Source organism: Pongo pygmaeus, chromosome 10 (assembly GCF_028885625.2).
Source record: "Pongo pygmaeus isolate AG05252 chromosome 10, NHGRI_mPonPyg2-v2.0_pri, whole genome shotgun sequence".
Taxonomy (NCBI): Eukaryota; Metazoa; Chordata; class Mammalia; order Primates; family Hominidae; genus Pongo; species Pongo pygmaeus.
The window spans coordinates 40,866,859-40,886,485 of NC_072383.2; the positions used below are offsets into that span (position 1 = coordinate 40,866,859).

General features: G+C 38.7%; 1 protein-coding gene across 6 annotated transcripts in view; it reads right to left on the reverse strand.

Annotated features, from left to right (window-relative positions):
• The window catches only part of ADAMTS20 (ADAM metallopeptidase with thrombospondin type 1 motif 20), a 210,862-nt gene that overhangs the window by 28,545 nt on the left and 162,690 nt on the right, over window positions 1–19,627 (reverse strand). For 5 of the 6 annotated variants that reach the window (XM_063672647.1, XM_063672643.1, XM_063672644.1 and 2 more), the window contains 2 exons: window positions 2,758–2,931; window positions 2,512–2,682 (listed from right to left, as the gene is read on the reverse strand). In XM_063672647.1, coding sequence (XP_063528717.1) covers window positions 2,512–2,682; window positions 2,758–2,931 — 345 coding nt within the window. Of the gene's footprint in view, window positions 1–412; window positions 540–2,511; window positions 2,683–2,757; window positions 2,932–19,627 lie in introns of all 6 variants that reach the window. The other variant, XM_063672646.1, reaches the window with a different exon arrangement.

The window sequence follows — 19,627 nt, forward strand, 5'->3', positions numbered from 1 at the left end:
AACCAATACATTTATGGTCAATTGTCAATTGATTTTTGACAAGGATGTCAAGCTAATTCAATGGGGGAAAGAATAATCTTTTCATGCAGAAGGATGAAATTAGACCCCTACCTCACATCACACACAAAAATTAACTCAAAGTGTATCAAACTCCTAATTGTCTGAGCTAGAGTTATAAAAGTCTACAAAGAAAACATAGATATATATCTTTGTGACCATGAAGTAAGCAATAGTTTCTTAGATATGATACTTAAAGCCAAAGAACTAAAACAAAAAACAAAATAAATTTCACTTCAGCAAAGCATACTATTAAGAAAGAGAAAAGATAACCCACAGAATTGGAGAAAATATTTGCAAATCATCTAACTGATAAAAGTTGGTACCCAGAATATATAAATAATTTACAACTCACCCAGTGAAAAAATGAGCAGCCAGGCATGGTAGCTTATGCTATAGTCCCAGCACTTTTGGAGGCCCAGGAGGGCCCCTTGAGCCCAGGGGTAAGAAACCAGCTTGGGCCACACAGGGAAACCCCATCTCTACGAAAAAAAAAAAAAAGTCAGAAATGGTGGCACATGGCTATAGTCCCAGCTACTCAGCAAGTTTAGGTGGGAGGATTGCTTGAGCCTAGGAGGTCAAGACTTCAGTGAGCTGTAATTATACCACTGCACTCCAGCTTGGGCAACAGAACAAGACTGCATCTCAAAAAAAAAAAAAAAAAAAGAAAAAGAAGAAAAAAAAAAAAGATGGGCAGAAGATTTGAATAGACATTTATCTAAAGACATACAAATACCTAAAACACACACAAAAAGATACCCAACATTATTAGTCATTAGAGAAATGCAACTTAAACATAAAATAGATACCATTTCATACATACTAGGAAGGTTATGTTAAAAAAAAAAGATGAATTATAACAAGTGCTGATGATGACTGATGATGATATGGAGAGAGAAATAGGAACCTTTATACATTGTTGATAGGAAAGAAAAATGGTGTGGCCACTGTGGAAAACAGTTTGGCAGTTCCTCAAAATATTAAATAGAGTTATGATACCCAGCTATTCTATTCCTAGGTATATGCCCAAGAAAATTGAAAACATACGTCCACACAAAAACTTGTATGCAAATGTTCCTAACAGCATTATTGAAACGTCAAAATTGGAATCAATCCAAAAGTCCATCAACTGACAAATAAATAGACAAAATATAGTATATTCCTACAATGGAATATTATTTATCATAAAAAGGAATGAAGCATTGATGTATGATAAAACTTGTATAAAGTTTTAAAATATCATGCTAAGTGAAAGAAGCTAGACATAAAAGACCACATATGGTATGATTTCATTTATACCAAATGTGCAGAACAGGCAAATCCACAGATACGGAAAGCAGATTAGTGGTTGTCTGAGACTAGGAGAAAATGTGAGAATAAGGAATTACTACTTATGGGTGCAGAGATTTTTTTGAGAGTGATAAAAAGGCCTGGGATTAGATCATGGTGATGCTTGCACATACAGGTGATTATACTAAAGTTCGCTAAATTATAAACCTGCGCATAGATGTTAGAATTAGATGTCCAGGAGAAGATGTTAAAAAGATAATTTAAAAAAAAAACTTCAAGAAAAAATAAAATAAAAATTATAAAACTTTACCGACAAAAATAAAAGTAACTATGTTTCATATGTTCCAAATGTTAAGTAGAGATATGGAAGATATAAAAAAGCTGAAATTAAACCTCTAAAGATGAAGATGATAATGGCTTAGATAAAAAACAGACTGGATGGGGATCAGACACCAGAAAGAAAAGAAAAGCAAATGTAAAGACATCCATATAGTGGAATATTATTCAACAATAAAAGAAAAAACTATTGATATGTAATACAACCTGATTGAATCTCAAAATACTTACATTACAGCAGACAAAAAAAAGTACATACTGTATGATCCACCTATATAAAACTCTAGAAAATGCAAACAAGTATAGTGATGGATCACTAATATAGAAAACAGGTGAGGTCACTTATTGGGTGGGGAGGGAAAAGAGAGAGTGGAAAGAGATTATAAAGCAGCACAAGGAAACTTGGGAGTGATGGAGATGCTCTTTACTTTGAAAATGGTACTGGTTTTATGGCTGTGTACATGTGTTAAAACTTATTAAGCTATATATTTTGAATATATGTAGTTTATGGTTCATCAATTACACCTCAATAAAGCCATTTCTAAAAAGTGGACAACTGTACAGGGCCAGTTTGCCAAATTGTTTCTGGTGGTTGGTTTCACAGTTGGCACCTACTGACACTTGAGACTTGAACTAGAGTTTAACACATATGTCACTATTACTCTATTTGCACCATCCAACTGTCAGTGGTCTCATTCCTTAGATTGATATGCATACCATCATCTGCCCTCATATTCAAATTTTATACCCAGTTTCAGCTGTGTCAAATTGTAGATCCAGCTGTTTTATCAAGGAGCAAAAATTCTCAACTTCCTTTCTTTACCTTACCTGGGATGAGTCTGCTGTTACCACAATATAATTGCAAGGAGGGTTCCTGCAATTCTTGGATGTAAGAGATATGGTTGAAGAATTATAGACTATTTCATTCACTTGTCTGATTTGGTTATCTGTGCACTCCATTCGTTGACGTGAATCTTTTCTCTCACATGATGTTGAACACTAGAAATGCAATAACCAAATGAATAACACATTCTTATATGCAGTGTCTTTGAAAATTTATTTGTTGATACTCACATTCAGCCTCTCTCTTTCCATCCCCTTGTGCTGCACACAGTCCTGACGCCAACATCGCCTCTGAGAACAAGGTCGGGTGGACTGATCACACATTTCTTCAACCACCTGACCAACACCTTTCAGTCTGCAGTATACATCCCTCTGCTGAACTCCAGAGCCACAGGTCACAGAGCACTACAAAGGAGTCCAGTTGATTTGAACAATTAGCTAAGAAATACCAAATTATATAAAAATAGCCAATGGAGCCATTACATATAATTTATTTTAAATACTGCCTGGTATTAAAACATGAATTAGATAAAAAATACATACAATAAGTATTTTTACCATTATCTCTGTAAATGTATATTTTCTCTGTTTGGCATAAGGCACTTCAAGCTTTACAGAAACTCTGACAAGCGAATCAAGTTATAGTAGACAGCATCTCAATCAATGACTCTATCTTCTGACTTAAATGAGTATAATGTCTATAAAAATTACCACACAATTAATCATGAATTATTCCACAACATTGCTTTTAAATGTCAATTAAATTCTTAGACTATACTCATTATCTCCCTCAAAGAAACAATAATTTCCAAGATTGTGTTATATTCATCTTTTTATCTACAGTACCTACTATAGTTTGTACCTGTTATGGAATCTAAATACTTGCTAATTTTCTTTAATACTTTAAGTTCTGGGATACATGTGCAGAACATGCAGGTTTGTTACATAGGTATACATGTGCCGTGGTGGTTTGCTGCAACCATAAACCTGTCATCTGCATTAGGTATTTCTCCTAATGCAATGCCTCGCCTTCTCCCCAAACCCCCTCGACAGGCCCCAGTGTGTGATATTCCCCTCCATGTGTCCATGTGTTCTCATTGTTCAACTCCCACTTATGAGTGAGAACATGCAGTGTTTGGTTTTCTGTTCCTGTGTTAGTTTCCTGAGAATGATGGTTTTCAGCTTCATCCATGTCCCTGCAAAGGACATGAACTCATGCTTTTTATGGCTGCATAGTATTCCATGGTGTATATGTGCCACATTTTCTTTATCCAGTCTATCATTGATGGGCATTTGAGTTGGTTTCAAGTCTTTGCTATTGTGAATAGTGCTGCAATAAACATACATGTGCATGTGTCTTTATAAAAGAATGATTTATAATCCTTTGGGTATATACACAGTAATGGGATTGCTGGGTCAAATGGTATTTCTGTTTCTACATCCTTGAGGAATTGCCACACTGTCTTCCACAATGGTTGAACTAATTTACTCTCCCACCAACAGTGTAAAAGCATTCCTATTTCTCCACATCCTCTCCAGCATCTGTTGTTTCCTGACTTTTTAATGATCACCATTCTAACTGGCATGAGATGGTATCTCATTGTGGTTTTGATTTACATTTCTCTAACGACCAGTGATGATGAGCCTTTTTTCATATGTTTTTTGGCCCCATAAATGTCTTCTTTTGAAAAGGGTCTGTTCATATCCTTCACCCGCTTTTTAATGGGGTTGTTTTTTTCTTGTAAATTTAAGTTCTTTGTAGATTCTGGATATTAGCGCTTTGTCACATGGATAGATTGCAAAAATTTTCTCCCATTCTGTAAATTGCCTGTTCACGCTGATGATAGTTTCTTTTGCTGTCCAGAAGCTCTTTAGCTTAATTAGATCCCATTTGTCAATTTTGGCTTTTGTTGCCATTGCTTTTGGTGTTCTAGTCATGAAGTCTTTGCCCATGCCTATGTCCTGAATGGTATTTCCTAGGTTTTCTTTTAGAGATGTTATGGTTTTAGATCTCATGTTTAAGTCTTTAATCCATCTTGAGTTAATTTTTGTATAAGGTGTAAGGAGGGGGTCCAGTTTCAGTTTTCTGCATATGGCTATCCAGTTTTCCCAACACTATTTATTAAATATGGAATCCTTTCCCCATTGCTTGTTTTTTTTAAAGATTTTGTCAAAGATCTGATGGTTGTAGATTTGTGGTGTTATTTCTGAGGCTTCTGTTCTGTTTCATTGGCTATTAATTACTGCATCAATTTCGGAATTTGTTATTGGTCTATTCAGAGATTTGACTTCTTCCTGGTTTAGTCTTGGAGGGTGTATGCGTCCAGGAATTTATTCATTTCTTCGAGATTTTCTAATTTATTTGCAAAGAGGTGTTTATAGTATTCTTCGATGGTAGTTTGTATTTCTGTGGGATCAGTGGTGATATCTCCTTTATCATTTTTATTGTGTCTATTTGATTCTTCTCTCTTTTCTCCTCTATTAGTCTGGCTAGCAGTCTACCTATTTTGTTAATCTTTTAAAAAAAACACATCCTGGAATCATTGATTTTTTGAAGGGTTTTTCGTGTCTCTATCTCCTTTGGTTCTGCTCTGATCTTAGTTATTTCTTGTCTTCTGCCAGGTTTTGAATGTGTTTGCTCTTGCTTCTCTAGTTCTCCTTTGCTTATGAAGCTTAGTTTGGCTGGATATGAAATTCTGGGTTGAAAATTCTTTTCTTTAAGAATGTTGACTATCGGCCCCCACTCTCTTCTGGCTTATAGGGTTTCTGCAGAGAGATCTGCTGTTAGTCTAATGGGCTTCCCTTTGTGGGCAATCAGACCATTCTCTCTGGCTGTCCTTAACATTTATTCCTTCATTTCAACCTTGGTGAATCTGTCAATTATGTGTCTTGGGGTTGCTCTTCTCCAGGACTATCTTTGTAGTGTTTTCTATATTTCCTGAATTTGAATGTTGGCCTGTCTTACTAGGTTGGGGACATTCTCCTGAATAATATACTGAAGAGTGCTTTCCAACTTGGTTCCATTCTCCCTGTCACTTTCAGGTATACCAATCAAACATAGGTTTGGTCTTTTCACATTGTCCCACATTTCTCGGAGGCTTTGTTCACTCCTTTTCATTCTTTTATCTCTAATCTTGTCTTCACACTTTATTTCATTAAGTTGATCTTCAATCTCCGATATCCTTTCTTCCGCTTCATTGATTCAGCTATTGATACTTGTGTATGCTTCACGAAGTTCTCGTGCTGTGTTTTTCAGCTCCATCAGGTCATTTATGTTCTTCTCTACACTGGTTATTCTAGTTAGTAATTCCCCTAACCTTTTCTCAAGGTTCTTGGCTTCCTTGCACTGTGTTAGAACATGCTCCTTTAGCTCAGAGGAGTTTGTTATTACCCACCTTCTGAAGCCTACTTCTGTCAAATCGCCAAACTCATTCTCTGTCCAGTTTTGTTCCTTTGCTGGCGAGGAGTTGTGATTCTCTGCAGAAGAAGAGGCATTCTGGTTTTTGGAATTTTCAGCCTTTTTGTGCTGGTTTTTCCTTATCTTTGTGGATTTAGCTACCTTTGGTCTTTCATGTTGGTGACCGTTGGATGAGGTTTTGGCATGGACGTCCTTTTGTTGATGTTCATGCCATTGCTTTCTGTTTGTTAATTTTCCTTCCAACAGTCAGGCCCCTTTGTTGCAGGTCTGCTGGAGTTTGCTGGAGGTCCATGCCAGATCCTGCTTCCCTGGGTGTCACCAGCAGAGGCTGCAGAACAGCAAAAATTGCTGCCTTTTCCATCCTCTGGAAGTTTTGTCCCAGAGGGGCACCCATCAGATGCCAGCTGGAGCTCTCCTGTATAAGGTGTCTGTTGACCCCTGCTGGGAGGTGTCTCCCAGTCAGGAGGCACAGAGGTCAGGGACCCACATGAGGAGGCATTCTCTCCCTTAGCAAAGCTCGAATGCTGTGCTGGGAGATCCAATGCTCTCTTCAGAGCCGGCAGGCAGGAACATTTAAGTCTGCTGAAGCTGCGCCCACAGTTGCCCCTTCCACCAGGTGCTCTGTCTCAGGGAGATGGGAGTTTAATCTATAAGCTCCTGAATGGGGCTGCTGTCTTTCTTTCAGAGATACCCTGCCCAGAGCAGAGGAATCTAGAGAGGCAGCTTGGCTAGAGTGGCAAAGCTGCAAGCTAGAGTTGTGGAGGGCTGCACCCAATTTGAAAAAATGATTTGTGGTGGGCTCCATCCTATTTGAACTTCCCTGTGGCTTTGTTTACACTGTGAGAGGAAAACTGTCTGTGAAGTCTCAGTAATGGCTGATGCCCCTCCCCCCACCAAGTTCCAGCATCCCAGGTTGACATCAGACTGCTGTGCTGGCAGCAAGAATTTCAAGCCAGTGGATCTTAGCTTGCTGGACTCCATGGGGTGGGATCTGCTGAGCTAGATCATATGGCTCTCTGGCTTCAGCCTCCTTTCCATGGGAGTGAACAATTCTGTCTTGCTGGCATTCCGGGTGCCACGTACAAAAAAAAAACCTCCCGCAGCTAGCTTGGTGTCTACCCAAACAGCCACCCAGTTTTGTGCTTGAAATCCAGGGCCCTGGTGGTGTAGGCACCTGAAGGAATCTTCTGGTCTGTGGGTTGCAAAGACCAGGGGAAAAGCATAGTATCCGGGCCGGATAGCACCGTCCCTCAAGGCACAGTCCCTCACAGCTTCCCTTGGCTAGTGGAGGGAGTTCCCCAACCCCCTGTGCTTCCCAGGTGAGGCAACACCCCATCCTGCCTGCTTCTGTTCACCCTCCGTGGGCTGCACCCACTGTCTAACCAGTCCCAGTGAGATGAACTGGGTACCTCAGTTGGAGATGCAGAAATCACCTGCCTTCTGCATTGCTCTCACTGGAAGCCGCAGACAGGAACCGTTCCTATTTGGCCATCTTGGCGAATTTGTTGATTCATGATTATATTTCAATGGATAGGAGTTTTGGAAAGCTGGTTGTGTAAATTGTAAACTTAGACAACCTTGTCCAAGTTTTGTTTTTCTTACGTGTACAATTTTGTGTTATTTGTGAAATGTCACAGAACACTTTCCATACATTTATTCCTGTCAACAGCTCTATAAAAGCGGTACTATGGCTGAGGACACTGGGACTCAGAGAGGTTAAAGTCCCTTGCCTGAGGTGCTGCCTATAGTTAGTGATTGTCTTAGTCTGTTCAGGCTGCTATAACAAAATACCATAAACAGAATGTCTCACACACCAGAAATTTATTTCCCACAATTTTGGAGGCTGGAATTTCAAGATCAAAGTGCTGGAAGATTCTACATCCAGTGAGAATCCACTTTCTGGTTCCTACAGGGCACCCTCTCACTGTGTTCTCATATGGAGGAAGGGATGAGCTAGCTTTCTGGGGTGTCCTTTATAAGGGACTAGAAAAGGCCCCACCTCCTAATATCATCACCTTGGGGGATAGAACTTCATCATATAAATTTTGAAGGAACACAATCATTCAGATCATCCCATTCTTTCCCTGCCCCACTCCTCAAATTCGTGTCCTTCTCACATGAAAAATATATTCATTCCATCTCAATAACACCAAAGTCTTAGGTCATTCTAGCATCAATTCAAAAGTCTATAAAGTCCAGACTCTCATCTCAGTATCATCTCAATCAGATATGAGTGAGATTCAAGGTATAATTGATTCATCCTGAGGCAAATATCTCTTCAGCTGTGAACCTGTGAAATCAAGAAAGTTATGTGCTTACACAACACAATACTGGTACAGGCAAGCCATAGGATAGACATTCTCATTCCAAAAAAGAAAAGTAGAAAAGAAGAAAAGGGTAATAGGACTTGAGTAAGTCAAAAACCCAGCAGAGCCAACAACAGTAAATCTTAAGTCTTGAGAATAATCTTTGATGCAATGTTCCACCTTCTGGACACACTGGGGCAGGGATTGGGTCCTCAAGGCTCTAGGTGGCATTGCCCCATGGCTTTGTTGGATTCAGCCCATGCCACAGTTCTCATGGATTGTAGTTTGGTGCCTATGGCCCTTCCAGACTGAAGTTGCATGCCAGTGGCTATAGTGGTCTGGGGTCATGGGGGCAGCTCTGATGCCATGGCATCACCTTAGTGGGGACAATTAAGCCAGGTTTTTTTTTTTTTTTGCCACTTTAGAACAAGGATGGACTTTCCTCCACTGTCCAGTAACATGATAACATGTTATGATTTCCATCTGAGACCTCATGACCTTTACCGTACATATTTCCATGAACATAGCTCTGCTCTTGAAATGGCCCTCTTCCTTGCTCATGTGCCCAAGTCTGTAGGCAGCTCTATCCTTTGAAATTTAGGCCGAAGTAGCCACACAAGCATGACTCATTTACTCTGTGTGTCAGTGGAGATGGTCCCACTTGGACACTGCTAATGTTTATCACCTGTGAACTCTGGAGGGATGGCCATCATAGCCATTGCTGTACTTGGGACCACTGGAGATACACCTGGGGTAGTTAAGGATTGCTGTGCCAGAATGTGGGAAGCAGAGCCCATAATGTGGGGTGGCACCAAACCAATGCAGCCCTGTTCTGTCCTTAGGCCATTGCACTCTGGGCCTGTGCAATCCCTGAAGAGCTTCAAAATGCTGTTGGGAGGCCATCCTTCCATTGTCTTAGACAATATATTATGGCATCTGTTTAGATAGCTGTCTAATCTCCCTATTGTACTGATAAACAGCTCATAGCTTAGATTGAAATGGCTGATTCAAACTAATCAAACTAATCTCCTTATCAAATTCAGCCACACCTTTTGTATTCTCTCCTGAACAAACTTTCTCATTTTTTCAAATATAAATAGGCTGAGAATTTTCCAAAATGTTAAGTTCTGCTTTCCTTTTTATTAACAACTCCATCTTTGTATCATTTCTCTCTTTTCAAATTTTTCTATTAGCAGTCAAGAGAAGCCAAGTTGCACCTTCATTACTTTGCTTAGAAATATCCTCAGCCAAACGGCCAATTTCATCACTCATCAGTTCTATCTTCCACAAAACACTGGAACATGAGTACAGTTCTTTCAGGTTTTGTTTGTTTGTTTGTTTTTTGCCACTTTCGAGCAAGCATAGACTTTCCTCCACTGTCCAATAAAAATTTCTATCTAAGACTTCATGGCCTTTACTGTCTGTATTTCTAAGAACATTCTGTTTGCAACTACTTAGGTATTCTCAAAGATTGAGGCTCTCTCTAAAGCTCTCCTCTTTTCTTTATGGGCTTTTACAAGAATAGCCCTTAATGATCCATTCGTGGCACTACAGGCTTTTTCTAGCATGCATCTCAAAGCTCTTCCAGCTGCTAGTCATTACCCAGTTCCAAAACCACTTCTGTATTTTAGATATTTGTTATAGCAGCACCTCATTATCGGTACCAATTTTTTTATCTTAGTCTATTAGGGCTGCTATAACAAAATACCATAAACTCATGGCTTATAAACAACAGAAATTTATTTCTCACAGTTCTGGAGGCAGGAATTTCAAGATCAAGGTGCTGGCGGTGTCAGTGTCTGGTGAGGGCCTACTTTCTGATTTGTAGAAGGGTGCCTTCTCACTGTGTCCTCACATGGGTGAAGGAACAAGCCAGCTCTCTGGAGTGTCTTTTATAAGAGAACTAATTCCAACAATGAGGGCTCTACCCTCATGATTTAGTCAGCTCCCAAAGTCCCTACCTCCTAATACCATCACCTCAAGGATTAGGATTTCAACACATACATATTTTTTTTCAGGTGTAGGGTTGTCATATATTCAGATCATAGCAGCAGTGAAAAATAGTTGAAGTTCCGTTCTTTTTTACTCCGGACTGAGCTCTTACTGTGTTGCCTCCTGGGGATGAAGAAGGACTTGGCAATCTTTCAACTCTAGGATGTGACGTGTTCCAAAATTAAGTAGTAAAACCATATAATAACAGAGCTTAACTACAAGAGCTGTGATGCCAATGTTAATAAAGTGTAGAATATGTCTAAAGATATTTAATTTGTGAGTTTCATTGTTTATATTCCTTGTCATTCCAGTAGGAATTGGAGGTCATAATGAGTAATATTGTTTGGGGATCCATTAGTATTCCCAACTGTAATATTATAAGAGGGAAAATCAGGTTATTCACCAAGTTCATTATTTCTGCAGGATTCCAGAGTAACTAATTTCCTTTTCACAACAGTAAATATATATCTGCAAAATTCAGTTTTACCCTGAAAGAAAAAAATTTAAAGCCCACAAAAGCTAAGAATTTCGTTTACCCAGTAGACTAAAATTCCTCTCATAAACTCTGTCAACATTTTTACCGGAAAAGCACTTTAAAATTTACTTTTCTGTCTTGTGAGTATAAGCAGCAACCACTGACTTCAAAGAGGATTTTTGTTGTTTTACTTATGAAGTAAAATATAAGGCATATTTAAATGTATAAAATCTTATGCACATCTACATAACTTACACTGACCTTCATGTTATGCTTAAGCAGTTGAATTTTGCCAACTCATTAAATATTTTCAGAAAAAAATATACAGTTCTTTGTGTAGAGAATAATAATTTCATGTGCACTTTGTGTATGGCACAATATTAAATAGACTAAAATGTCTGGATGTAGTTTAACTTAAATGAATCTCTTATGAAAATGTCTAGCCTATAAAATAAAGCTCCTGAAAACATTTTTCACAGCTAATTTCAGAAATATAAACTATATTTGGAAAACATCCTGCCTCTAAGACTGAAAAAGAATTCCTGGAAAAAAAATAGTTTATAAAACACAGTTTAGCAAGAAGTTCTATTAGATAAATATAATTTCCTACAATTCAATAAACCACACTTGATTATTGGTCCTTTGATCCTAGCATGAGTTTTAAAAAATCCACTAAGAGAGCAGCTAGCTACTACATTTTTGATATGAACCTCTTCTCTAAAAAGAAAAAGAAGGGACTACTACTTGGAAGAAAAAAGTAACTTGTTTTTCAGTTTTTAGGAATAAAAGTACAAAAGCGTCAATCAGTATGGTTTTAGATTTTAACATAGACGAATTCATTGCTTAAATTGAATATTCCTTAGCCTGCTGTCATCAATAACCCCAATTGCCAAGTCCAATAGAAAGTTTTCAAATCTTTTCTTAGTTAATCTCCCGAACACATTTGGCACCACTGATCACTTTCTGTTGAATCATTCTGGTTCTGTGATTGAAACTGCTTTAGTTCTAGGGGGTCTCCTCTTACCTCTTGAATTGCTCCTTCTCAGGGTCTTTTACTATTTTCTCTGCATATTCATTAAATGTCAGCATATCCCAGGGTTCCATTTATAACTTGCTTCTCTTAAAAAGCTCTTTCTGAGCCATTTCTTCTATACATGAGTAATTTCTAAATGTTATCTCCAGCTTTGATCACAATTCTGAGTTCTGCATTTACATTTTCATGTATTTATAAGAACTGTTTCATGTATTTACAAGATTTTTATATGTTTTCTACTTAGATATGTCAAAGGCACCTAAAATTTAATATTTCCATAGCAGAACTCTTTCGCTTTTCCCAAAGCCATTTTCTTCTATGGTTGTAGATACAGGGAAAACACTATCATCCACTCTTAAGTGGCTTACTAGAATGGCTTCTCAAGGTACATTATAACTACTAAATATGTATCCATTATTTTAACAGTTTTATAGAACTAATATTTATCAGCATGTCAAATTTTGTCTTTTTAAAAAATCCAGGTAATGAATGTAAAGGCATTGTGAAGCTGTAAGTGTAATTATAACACCAACTAATTGTTTGGGATGCACTACTTCATCTATATTACATAACTCAGTCCAGACAGTTCATAAATATCCTATTTATGAACAAATATAACACTGCATACATTATTGCTTTAAAGACTTGAGAGTGGAAATGGATTAGGTAAATTTTGGCAAATCCACAGGTACTGTAGCCATTATAGCTATTGTGGAGCAGAGATAAGGAAATATTAGACTGCGCATTGCAAAAATGGGTTCATCAAGGCTGACTCACTCTGCTATTTAATAAATAATTATTTAAAATTAAAATAGGGAAGTCTTCCTTTTGATGATTTGTTTATAATTTTTTTATTATGGATAAGGTTTTGATTTCATTATAGTCACTTATTTGCAACTATGGTTTATTTCAAGGGAATCAATAATATAGTAGTATCATTAGCAGCAGTATAGTATTTTAAGGTTAAAGAGACTCTAGGAATAAGTAATCCTAATTTCTCTTTCATTATGAAATCCTTCTATAACAATAATGAATGAGTGACCATAAAACCTACCCATACTTAAATAACTTCATTGTGGGTATGTTCACTGTATTGTGAAAGCAGCCATGGCCTTTTTAAATCTGCAATATTAGCAAATATTCTGTTATATTGAACTAGAATATTTTTTAAACTTTAATGCATTGTCCAGAATCTGTCTGTCTTTTAAATGTAGAACAAATATATACCTACTTTCATGTGAGAAAGTATGAAGATGTGAGGACTGGAACTGTGGCAGCCATTTTATGACCATTACGAGTTGAACAACAGAATCACAGAAATGTCAATCCAGCACCCTAATGTTGTAGAGCTGCTGAATTAAAATTAAAATCAGCAACCCTCTGATTTTGTTATATAAACAATAAAAGTCTTTGTAGTTTAAACCACTAATAAAATCAGGGCTCTTGCTACTGGCAGCAGAACACTAGACAACTGACATAGCATAGTTGCTACCATTTAATTGTTTTTCTCTAGGGATATGGAAAATTGTCAAGATTTTTCTTATAATCTGTATTCCAGAATAGGCACTACTCCAAATATCTGATCAGGATGTATTAGTGCCCAACACTTTGAACATCATCTTTCTGTTAATGTAACCTAATATGTTAGTGATTTAAGCAACTCCATCATATTTAATATGTAATCAACTATATCCTCAGTTGTTTACCCTTTAACCTGTAAAATCTCTATATATAATATTTCATATTTATGCAACAGACATTTTTACATTAAAAACTTGCAACGAATTCAGCACAACTTAGAAATTACATTTCTATTGACTACATTATTATATGTAGTGCAGTGACGGCCTGAAATTGTGAACTTCATGTGTCCTTCTTGGCCAAAGGGGCAATAATTTGCTAAGGAAATATAAGGATGAGCTAATGTATAATGATAATAATGGGATAATGATAACTAGTATAATGGAGAAAGCTCAACTAGACCTGTGTTCAAATCCATGCCCCCAACATTTCCTGCACTATGACCTACACAAACTTCTTAAACTTTCTATAAGCTGCTGTTTCTTCATCTGCCTAATGAACGTAATAATACCTGCATTTGTGGAGAATAAAAACTCTTATGTAGTGTCAGGAAGTGACTGTCCCTTGCTGCTCCCTTCTTCTTCTCATTTTTTTACTTTTCTTATTTATGCCTTGAAAAGTTTGATAAATGCCCTAAGTTAGAGTGCTAGACACCTCAGCCTACCCCAAGAAAGACCATTTTAAATATCAAGAAAGATGATAAAGGAGGAGCACTAACAGATAGCACTGAAATGAAAAATAGAGTTTCACTATCTAGAAAAAATTAGCAAGCAAAGTTTAACCAGCACTGGAAGCAGGAAGGCATCCTCCCTGTCCCTGAACCCTAGTCTACCTTCACCAGTAGAAATGTCACTGAATACCCTGACATTTCAAATGAAGGGATCACAGATTCTTAGGAGCTTTAGGGACTTAAAAAATTAACATTTGCTATTTTTCAAATTACAAAACATATACATATATGTCAGAAATTCTGAAAATATAGAAATAAGGATTTATACTTACATATTTTTGAAATATAGACAATATGGAATTACAGAAATACAAAATATCTTAAACATCTAGCATTTAGGGGAGGAGCCAAGATGGCCGAATAGGAAGAGCTCCGGTCTACAGCTCCCAGCGCGAGCGACGCAGAAGACAGGTGATTTCTGCGTTTCCATCTGAGGTACCCTGTTCATCTCACTAGGGAGTGCCAGAGAGTGGGCGCAGGTCAGTGGGTGAGTGCACCGTGCGCCAGCCTATGCAGGGGCGAGGCATTGCCTCACTCGGGAAGCGCAAGGGGTCAGGGAGTTCCCTTTCCAGGGGTGACAAGCAGCACCCGGAAAATCGGGCCACTCCCACCGGAATACTGTGCTTTTCCGACGGTCTTAGGAAACGGTGCCCCAGGAGAATATAGCCCACACCTGGCTCAGAGGGTCCTACGCCCACAGAGTCTCACTGATTGCTAGCACAGCAGTCTGAGATCAAACAGCAAGTCGGCAGCGAGGCTGGTGGAGAGGCGCCCGCCATTGCCCAGGCTCCCTTAGGTAAACAAAGCAGCCTGGAAGCTTGAACTGGGTGGAGCCCACCACAGCTCAAGGAGGCCTGCCTGCCTCTGTAGGCTCCACCTCTGGGGGCAGGGCACAGACAAACAAAAAGACAGCAGTAACCTCTGCAGACTTAAATGTCCCTGTCTGACAGCTTTGAGGAGAGCAGTGGTTCTCCCAGCACGCAGCTGGAGATCTGAGAACGGGCTGACTGCCTCCTCAAGTGGGTCCCTGACCCCTGACCCCCGAGCAGCCTAACTGGGAGGCACCCCCCAGCAGGGGCAGACTGACACCTCACACGGCCGGCCAGGTACTCCAACAGACCTGCAGCTGAGGGTCCTGTCTGTTAGAAGGAAAACTAACAGAAAGGACACCCACACCAAAAACCCATCTGTACATCACCATCATCAAAGACCAAAAGTAGATAAAACCACAAAGATGGGGAAAAAACAGAGCAGAAAAACTGGAAACTCCAAAAAGCAGAGTACCTCTCCTCCTCCAAAGGAACGCAGTTCCTCACCAGCAACGGAACAAAGCTGGATGGAGAATGACTTCGACGAGCTGAGAGAAGAAGGCTTCAGACGATCAAATTACTCCGAGCTACGGGAGGATATTCAAACCAAAGGCAAAGAAGTTGAAAACTTTGAAAAAAATTTAGAAGAATGTATAACTAGAATAACCAATACAGAGAAGTGCTTAAAGGAGCTGATGGAGCTGAAAACCAAGGCTCGAGAACTACGTGAAGAATGCAGAAGCCTCAGGAGTCGATGCGATCAAATGGAAGAAAGGGTATCAGCCCTGGAAGATGAAATGAATGAAATGAAGTGAGAAGGGAAGTTTAGAGAAAAAGGAATAAAAAGAAACAAGCAAAGCCTCCAAGAAATGTGGGACTATGTGAAAAGACCAAATCTACGTCTGATTGGTGTACCTGAAAGTGACGGGGAGAATGGAAACAAGTTGGAAAACACTCTGCAGGATATTATCCAGGAGAACTTCCCCAATCTAGCAAGGCAGGCCAACATTCAGATTCAGGAAATACAGAGAACGCCACAAAGATACTCCTCGAGAAGAGCAACTCCAAGACACATAATCGTCAGATTCACCAAAGTTGAAATGAAGGAAAAAATGTTAAGGGCAGCCAGAGAGAAAGGTCGGGTTACCATCAAAGGGAAGCCCATCAGACTAACAGAGGATCTCTCGGCAGAAACCCTACAAGCCAGAAGAGAGTGGGGGCCAATATTCAACATTCTTAAAGAAAAGAATTTTCAACCCAGAATTTCATATCCTGCCAAACTAAGCTTCATAAGTGAAGGAGAAATAAAATACTTTACAGACAAGCAAATGCTGAGAGATTTTGTCACCACCAGGCCTGCCCTAAAAGAGCTCCTGAAGGAAGCACTAAACATGGAAAGGCAAAACCGGTACCAGCCACTGCAAAATCATACCGAAATGTAAAGACCATCGAGACTAGGAAGAGACTGCATCAACTAACGAGCAAAATAACCAGCTAACATCATAATGACAGGATCAAATTCACACATAACAATATTAACTTTAAATGTAAATGGACTAAATGCTCCAATTAAAAGACACAGACTGGCAAATTGGATAAAGACTCAAGACCCATCAGTGTGCTGTATTCAGGAAACCCATCTCACGTGCAGAGACACACATAGGCTCAAAATAAAAGGATGGAGGAAGATCTACCAAGCAAATGGAAAACAAAAAGAGGCAGGGGTTGCAATCCTAGTCTCTGATAAAACAGACTTTAAACCAACAAAGATCAAAAGAGACAAAGAAGGCCATTACATAATGGTAAAGGGATTAATTCAACAAGAAGAGCTAACTATCCTAAATATATATGCACCCAATATAGGAGCACCCAGATTCATAAAGCAAGTCCTGAGTGACCTACAAAGAGACTTAGACTCCCACACATTAATAATGGGAGACTTTAACACCCCACTGTCAACATTAGACAGATCAACGAGACAGAAAGTCAGCAAGGATACCCAGGAATTGAACTCAGCTCTGCACCAAGCGGACCTAATAGACATCTACAGAACTCTCCACCCCAAATCAACAGAATATACATTTTTTTCAGCACCACACCACACCTATTCCAAAATTGACCACATACTTGGAAGTAAAGCTCTCCTCAATAAATGTAAAAGAACAGAAATTATAACAAACTATCTCTCAGATCACAGTGCAATCAAGCTAGAACTCAGGATTAAGAATCTCATTCAAAACCGCTCATCTACATGGAAACTGAACAACCTGCTCCTGAATGACTACTGGGTACATAACGAAATGAAGGCAGAAATAAAGATGTTCTTTGAAACCAATGAGAACCAAGACACAACATACCAGAATCTCTGGGATGCAGTCAAAGCAGTGTGTAGAGGGAAATTTATAGCACTAAATGCCCACAAAAGAAAGCAGGAAAGATCCAAAATTGACACCCTAACATCACAATTAAAAGAACTACAAAAGCAAGAGCAAACACATTCAAAAGCTAGCAGAAGGCAAGAAATAACTAAAATCAGAGCAGAACTGAAGGAAATAGAGACACAAAAAACCCTTCAAAAAATAAATGAATCCAGGAGCTGGTTTTTTGAAAGGATCAACAAAATTGATAGACCGCTAGCAAGATTAATAAAGAAAAAAAGAGAGAAGAATCAAATAGATGCAATAAAAAATGATAAAGGGGATATCACCACCGATCCCACAGAAATACAAACTACCATCAGAGAATACTACAAACACCTCTATGCAAATAAACTAGAAAATCTAGAAGAAATGGATAAATTCCTCAACACATACACCCTCCCAAGACTAAACCAGGAAGAAGTTGAATCTTTGAATAGACCAATAACAGGAGCTGAAATTGTGGCAATAATCAATAGCTTACCAACCAAAAAAAGTCCAGGACCAGATGGGTTCACAGCTGAATTCTACCAGAGGTACAAGGAGGAGCTGGTACCATTCCTTCTGAAACTATTCCAATCAATAGAAAAAGAGGGAATCCTCCCTAACTCATTTTATGAGGCCAGCATCATCCTGATACCAAAGCCTGGCAGAGACACAACAAAAAAAGAGAATTTTAGACCAATATCCTTGATGAACATTGATGCAAAAATCCTCAATAAAATACTGGCAAACAGAATCCAGCAGCACATCAAAAAGCTTATCCAACATGATCAAGTGGGCTTCATCCCTGGGATGCAAGGCTGGTTCAATATACGCAAATCAATAAATGTAATCCAGCATATAAACAGAACCAAAGACAAAAACCATATGATTATCTCAATAGATGCAGGAAAGGCCTTTGACAAAATTCAACAACCCTTCATGCTAAAAACTCTCAAAAAATTAGGTATTGATGGGACGTATCTCAAAATAATAAGAGCTATTTATGACAAACCCACAGCCAATATCATACTGAATGGGCAAAAACTGGAAGCATTCCCTTTGAAAACTGGCACAAGGCAGGGATGCCCTCTCTCACCACTTCTATTCAACATAGCGTTGGAAGTTCTGGCCAGGGCAATTAGGCAGGAGAAGGAAATCAGGGTATTCAAGTAGGAAAAGAGGAAGTCAAATTGTCCCTGTTTGCAGATGACATGATAGTATATCTAGAAAACCCCATTGTCTCAGCCCAAAATCTCCTTAAGCTGATAAGCAACTTCAGCAAAGTCTCAGGATACAAAATCAATGTACAAAAATCACAAGCATTCTTATACATCAATAACAGACAAACAGAGAGCCAAATCATGAGTGAACTCCCATTCACAATTGCTTCAAAGAGAATAAAATACCTAGGAATCCAACTTACAAGGGATGTGAAGGACCTCTTCAAGGAGAACTACAAACCACTGCTCAAGGAAATAAAAGAGGATACAAACAAATGGAAGAACATTCCATGCTCATGGGTAGAAAGAATCAATATCATGAAAATGGCCATCCTTCCCAAGGTAATTTACAGATTCAATGCCATCCCCATCAAGTTACCAATGACTTTCTTCACAGAATTGGAAAAAACTACTTTAAAGTTCATATGGAACCAAAAAAGAGCCCGCATTGCCAAGTCAATCCTAAGCCAAAAGAACAAAGCTGGAGGCATCACGCTACCTGACTTCAAACTATACTACAAGGCGACAGTAACCAAAACAGCATGGTACTGGTACCAAAACAGAGATATAGATCAATGGAACAGAACAGAGCCATCAGAAATAATGCCACATATCTACAACTATCTGATCTTTGACAAACCTGACAAAAACAAGAAATGGGGAAAGGATTCCCTATTTAATAAATGGTGCTGGGAAAACTGGCTAGCCATATGGAGAAAGCTGAAACTGGATCCCTTCCTTACACCTTATACAAAAATCAATTCAAGATGGATTAAAGACTTAAATGTTAGACCTAAAACCATAAAAACCCTAGAAGAAAACCTAGGCATTACCATTCAGGACATAGGCATGGGCAAGGACTTCATGTCTAAAACACCAAAAGCAATGGCAACAAAAGCCAAAATTGACAAATGGGATCTAATTAAACTAAAGAGCTTCTGCACAGCAAAGGAAACTACCATCAGAGTGAACAGGCAACCTACAAAATGGGAGAAAATTTTTGCAACCTACTCATCTGACAAAGGGCTAATATCCAGAATCTACAATGAACTCCAACAAATTTACAAGAAAAAAACAAACAACCCCATCAAAAAGTTGGCGAAGGACATGAACAGACACTTCTCAAAAGAAGACA